This window comes from Fusarium falciforme, chromosome 13, assembly GCF_026873545.1.
Source record: "Fusarium falciforme chromosome 13, complete sequence".
In the NCBI taxonomy this organism is placed as follows: Eukaryota; Fungi; Ascomycota; class Sordariomycetes; order Hypocreales; family Nectriaceae; genus Fusarium; species Fusarium falciforme.
In genome coordinates, this window is record NC_070556.1 from 121,564 (window position 1) to 127,613 (window position 6,050).

The window sequence follows — 6,050 nt, forward strand, 5'->3', positions numbered from 1 at the left end:
AGTCGGTAATAGAATCCCTGCCAATATGGAGGCTGCAGAGGCTAGGCTAGAACTCCTCAGCCAGGTGACAATCAGGACAGCTCTGAGCTGGCTGAATGGATGACGATGCATCTATGATAAATTAGGATGAAACGGGGATATAGTGGTAGGATAATAAAAGGAAGTCAATAAAATCAAAATACTTTAATAAAGAAAAGAAAGAGTAGAATAGTGATATACATATATATATACATATAAGGGTTGAGTGTATATATATATATATGAAGCCTCAAGGGAAGGAGACGTGAGGAGTATAAGGAGTATAATGAGAAGAGATAAGGGCCCCGGGGCGGCTTAAAAAGTTCCAAGTTTTTTTCGAAGGAGTAGTGATTTTTGACCTATCAGAAGGGAGGTTTTCCTGGGCCAACCAGAGCGAAGGGCTTAAGTTGAGGGGCAACAGGAGAGGCAAACCGGTCGCGGTTTGCGCAAAGGAGCCTTGAGGAACGAAGCTGGCTATGGCTGATTTCGGTTTCCTTCACCTCCGATCGTATATTCTAGGTTCGAATCTTGGGTGTTGTGGAATGGTTTGCAGTAGCGTCGTGCTGGGAGGCGCGTGCTTCGTCAATCAGCACGTGACGTGGCTTGGGATCCTCCCCTAGAATGTCTTGCATTTCGAATCATTAATGGTTAATATCACTGAAGGCCATCCTGGACGAGCAGGTGGGTACATGGAGACTATGGCCTGTCAGGTTTGTGGGAAAACGGAGGGGATTAAGCGATGTATGGGATGCAAAGCTGTAGGGTACTGTGGGAAAGAGTATCAAAAGTCGGACTGGAAGGTGCACAAGAAGAGGTGTGCGGCCGCCAGGGACGGGTAAAAGCGGGGGATTTAAGGTTAATGATAATGAGCGAGTGGGTTGGGCTACGCATTATCATCGACGTAGGCACCAGAGCTTAATTGTACGACTTGAATGTGGAGTATCCAAAAGGGAGAACGGTTTCCTATTCATGTGCACTCTTTGTGATGACAATGACTTCCCAAATAGCCTCTCAATCAAACTTTGGATACTTCTTCCAAATATTTATTCTTCGGAGGATGGCGGTTCCGGCTCGGACGGTTGGAGGATTCCGACACAGCAGCCGTGATCGTGTCAAGTGTAGGTGCAGGCAGATGAGTGGCTGGCGCCAGGGGTCTCATGAAGGACGCAGTGGGGGCCTGAGTCCCGGCACAGCTTGGTTCGGGCTCGTCAACAGTTTCCTGTGAGCTCGAGCTGTCGGCAGAAGGATGTGTCCCCGAGGAAGGGATAGTGATCGGGGACGTCGGTGACTGGCGCGGTCTCTTTGCAGGCGGTGTGTAATCGACGCCTGAAGCTGGTCGCTTCGGCGTCGGCGAGGTGGAGAGGTAGTGGTACTGTGTAGATGGTGTAGAGAGGACAGATGGTATCGATTCGCCCGGGGTCGAAGCTGGAGTCGGGGTCGCATCGTGAAGAGGAGTCGGCGGGGCGGGTCTGCGGGGCGGGTCTGCGGGCGGTAAATTTGGCCTTGATCTCCTCGAACGGCGTATGGCCTGAAGACGATGGACGGAGCGCGGATGTCGCAGCACCCGGCGGCGGTGTTGGTGAGATAGGCCCGGAAACTCCCTTGTCGAGAAAGGTCCAGGAGTCCGGAACGACGATGAAGACGTAGTCCTGCTCGAGGGTCGGCGGCTGCACCATGAGATGATGGCCAAGCAGGCCGGCCACCTTGCCGGTGCAGGTCAGCAAAACATTTCTCTGGAACTGGGTGTCTCGCCTCTCGGCCATCTTCTTGCAAAGCGAGGCCCACGGATTCGCGCGGATCGGGAAGATGACAAAGACCTGGAAGGGATGGAAGCCTCTGTACGGCGTCTTGTCAGGATTTCCGGGGGCAAGAAATGTGGTCAGCTGGACGAAGCCGCAGCACTTGAGCTGGATATCGTCCAGGGCGGGCACAGATTCCTTGTGCAGGAGGGCGGGGCCTGGGCCTACGACAGGGCCGGTAAAACTGACGATTGGGGATGAAAGAGGAAACTGATCGGTCGCAGATAGACTCCGAGGCAATATCCTACGGGTAGAGAGGTCAGAGAAAATCGGAAGAACGACCGAAAGCGGACGGGACGAATACAACATACGGCTGATAGCCTTGGTCGCGCACGATAAGAGCCGGGATGGTGTATGCAAGGAGACCGCAATCCACAGACTCCTCCAGACCATCTTGACGCTCGACCTCCCAGGTCAGCGCAAATGGGTGGACACGACCAGCCATGAAAAACCACTGGTCGAACCAGTCTTCAGGAACAATCTGTTGATTGTATATGGACAAGTTGAGGCTGAAGAAGATGGAGGGAGACGGATCGGCAGGATCGGTACGCAGGGGTGAGTAATCAGGAGCCGTAAGCCATGGAGGGGCCGGGAGGATGATCCTCGCGATGGTCTCTGCATTCAGGCCCCTGACGCGATGCTGGTCTGACGAGGCAAATCTCGAAGGACAGCCGGGTTGAATGAAGAACATGATGGACATATCGCCGCCGGCGCTCCTCTGGCTTGCCAGCGGTTTGCGAGCATGCGGCGATTCATCGGCCGAGGTAATAGACGCAGACATTCTCGTAGATACTGGTTGGTTGTTCACGAGTCTACCTTGCCGGGTATCGAGAGATGTGGGTTGGAAGGTCGACAAGTGTAAGGGGAAGAGAGTCGGTGTAGGTCAAAGTTCAGGGGAAAAGAAGACAAGAGAAGACAGAAACGACTGACGATGTCGGCACAGCGGGCAGGAGTTGAAGCAAAGGCAAGTTGCGGTCAGTCGTCGAGGAGAAGGGGGAAATGAGGGGGGAAATTCATTAGCAGGAAAGCTAAAGGGAGACCGGAATCTACACGGCGAGGGACAAAAGAAAGCTCACCTGTTACAATTTCTGATGGATCTGGATCATCGGGATAAAAGATCCTGATTTTTCTGTCTAGTGAGTGAAGAATGGTCAGTTTCTTATACACAAGATGAATTGGGCCTCCAGGGTCGTTGTGTTGAAGAACTTGCTTTTTGGGAGACATATATGATACCGACCTCTGACTGGAAGCCCGGACTTCTGGATTGCCGGTCTGAACAGCCTGTCTGAACATCTGGAAGTCCTTCCTTCCGGTTTGATCAAATGTATGACCTTTAGTTTGTTGGATATAACATCACCTAGGCGAGCTGTGGCGGTACAAGAGCACGAACGAGGTCGGGTGCGACTTGGGTAAAATGATTGTTTAGAAGGAGAGAAAGAGATTCCTAAGGAAAACTCTGACTTAAAGCTATTTCCATAAAAACCCATAAAATGACACTATTCATAACGTTGTAAATCACGTAACCATTCCCTCACACGAGCCAGGCAGTGGGCTTTTGTCTCTGATGGATAGCCGCTATTTGGCATGGAACTGCGGCTCAGACGCGTGGTGCAGGGTCGACGGCAGCGCGAAGTGTCTCAGGAGCTGTCCAGAAAAGCTTGACGATAGCGAATACGGTGATGAGTTCACGCAAGAACGGTACGGGGTCAAGATTCCAGACTGAGAAGGAACGAGCATGAGGGAGGGAGCGGGGTCCGAAGGGTGAACACACAGGTCTCCATATAGGTGTGCGACAGCGTCCTGGGACCTGGGTTAGAAGTCGAGAGTTGAAGGCTAGCGGAGGAGTTTATAGCAAATTCTACATGACTTTCCCGCAAGACACTGGAACATAAACAAGGCGTTTTCGGGACCCGGCAATCGTAAAGACATTAGACACCGCCCGAACGCGCCGCAAGGAGTGGAATAAGAGGAGAAGAGCAAGGGATGATGGAACACAACATGGACACAGGAGGCAGGTCCTTCTCACGTATATGGACTCACGGATCCGACGTCGACGGCTCGACCCACGACGTAGGTCAGGAGAATCGCCTTCAACCAAACGATATAGTTGAGAAGGATAAGAGGCCACGGGGACGTACACATAGTGTCTTGCCCTGGCCTCACCCGGCTGCGGCTTACCAGACTCCTCCTCATCGACCAGTCCTACCAAGAGAGCCGCAAGGCATACGCAGCAACGGTAAAGGAGGAATAACAGGACTCCCCGAGACAGGCGAGCAAGCTTACCCAAGCCCGCGGCCAACCCAACAAAGCCTGGAGAGTGAAGCCTCCTCTGAGACGCGCGAAGTCAGGGAAGAGGAAAAGCACCAGAAGCGGCGCCGTGGGAGGCCAGTCACTCGTACCCAGGCCGCCATCCCCGGTGCCGTCGCCCCGCGGGCCATACGACCTAGGGAGGCCACGCGCGGGCAAGAGCAAGCATCCGTGGAGCAACCGCTGAGCTCAGGATCTGGCCGCGAGGACTCCAACCTGGGAAGGGAGCATCCGCAGCACCGAGCGACTGATGTTCCCCCAGCACCGTTCGGGTCCAAACGAGGGAAACGCGTACGACCGCCTACGCGGGCTCGAGAGGCACAAGAACAGCAAACATTGAGGCAAATCATCCCGGCTGCACAGGAGGCTCTGGCAGTGGCGGTGGCAGTGACAGAGCCAGGCCTAGGACTAGATATTTCATCGACCTTGAGTGCGCCCCGGCGAAAGAGGAACACTAATACAGCCGGCAGAGAGGGACCGCCAGCAAAACGGGCTCGCTTAGGCGCCCGTAAGGAAAGAACAGAGCAAGAGTGGGAAGAGGACGTTGCTAGCGTTTTGCGCTGCCTGGATGAAGAATTCGCCGAGAAAGAGCGGCTGTCCCTGGATAAAGAATGGTGTATGCCTGTCCCGCAGGAGAGGAAGCTGTCGACCGTGCAGGCATTCTATAGTGCTTTTCACGACACCGAAACTTTGCCCATATGGACATGCGCGGTGTGCTACTGGAAGTGCGGGAAAAGCGAGCTGGAAGATGTAAGCTGGGACTAGTGGGAGTCTAGTTCTGTGGAAAAGCGCGACGGCTCACCTCTTACCTGCCGCAAATGCTTCCCCATCGGAGGTCGTATTCTGGCCTGCCCGGAATGCGTGAGCTGCCTGATGGGAGATTGTCTGTCGGCTGCTGCCTGGGTGCACGTTGGCCTGGGATGTGAGCATATGTTCCCAGAGGAACTAAAAGGACTCACCCCGGTTGAAGAGAAGCTCATTAGCCTGAATTCATGCTACGGATTCATCATGAAGTATAACATTGTGGATGGGCAACGACAGGGCGTAGCATATCCAAAGCACGTCAAGGGACACATCACGGTATTTCCCAACAACGTTCAGGAGCTTGTCACTAGGGTCCTGCCTCACCCCCTCGTCCAGGTCATGGACGAGATACACGTTTCGTGGCACGGTGCGCAGAAACCGTATCCGAGCGATCTGTCGAGGCTTTTGTCCGTACGGCGTCGTGTGGTCGAGAGGGCGCTGGCCTGGCTGCGGATAAATAACTCTCACTATGGGGACATTGAAATCGATGTGGCCGAGTTGGACAGCTGGGGAGCTCCACCTCACGACGTGCCGCCACAGATCCTTGAGCACATCGAGCGTAACGAACTATCTGCCTGGGAAAAGGTACGCACAGCCCAGATAGTGCCGTCTGCGGAGCGCGGGATAGATGAGGACGACGCTGTGGACATTGACGACATCATGGCCATGCTCAGGCATGAACAACAAGGAGGGGCTGACCGCCCCGAAGAAGCGAGCCGAGGCGATGAAGCACTGTTTAACAACGGAGGCCCCGAGGGAATGGGAGAAGGCCGTCCGGGCGCTGGCCTTAAGAATCCTGAGGCTGTCGTCCACGAAGTCAGTTCATCCGGCATGTTTGCACTCGACGCCCAGCCGGATGTTACGGACGCGGACAGGCTACAGTTCGCCTGGGAAGCCATGGGCGAGGATGCCGAAAATGAGGCAGGTCGGGCTGCGGGGGGGCGTGGCAGAGCGGGAGGATGGGCGGGATCGGCATCTGTACGGCAAGGGCTCAGCCTGGAGCCATACATTTCAGTGTCTCGGGGGGATGACTTTGCCGACTCCAAGGATCCCTTGTTCTTCGCCAAGACGTTTCCAACCCTGTTTCCATTTGGCACCGGCGGCCCTCGGCTAGTGGAAGAA

The 6,050-nt window shown here is 54.6% G+C and overlaps 1 protein-coding gene across 1 annotated transcript; it reads right to left on the reverse strand.

The window, feature by feature from the left end:
* Nucleotides 1–1,226: 1,226 nt before the first annotated feature.
* NCS54_01464100 (Hypothetical protein) lies at nt 1,227–2,598 on the reverse strand (the record flags this gene model as incomplete). Its single annotated transcript, XM_053159779.1, has 2 exons — nt 1,227–2,061; nt 2,129–2,598. 2 exons carry the CDS (start codon nt 2,596–2,598, stop codon nt 1,227–1,229), a joined length of 1,305 nt encoding a protein of 434 aa, XP_053015754.1.
* Nucleotides 2,599–6,050: the final 3,452 nt, after the last annotated feature.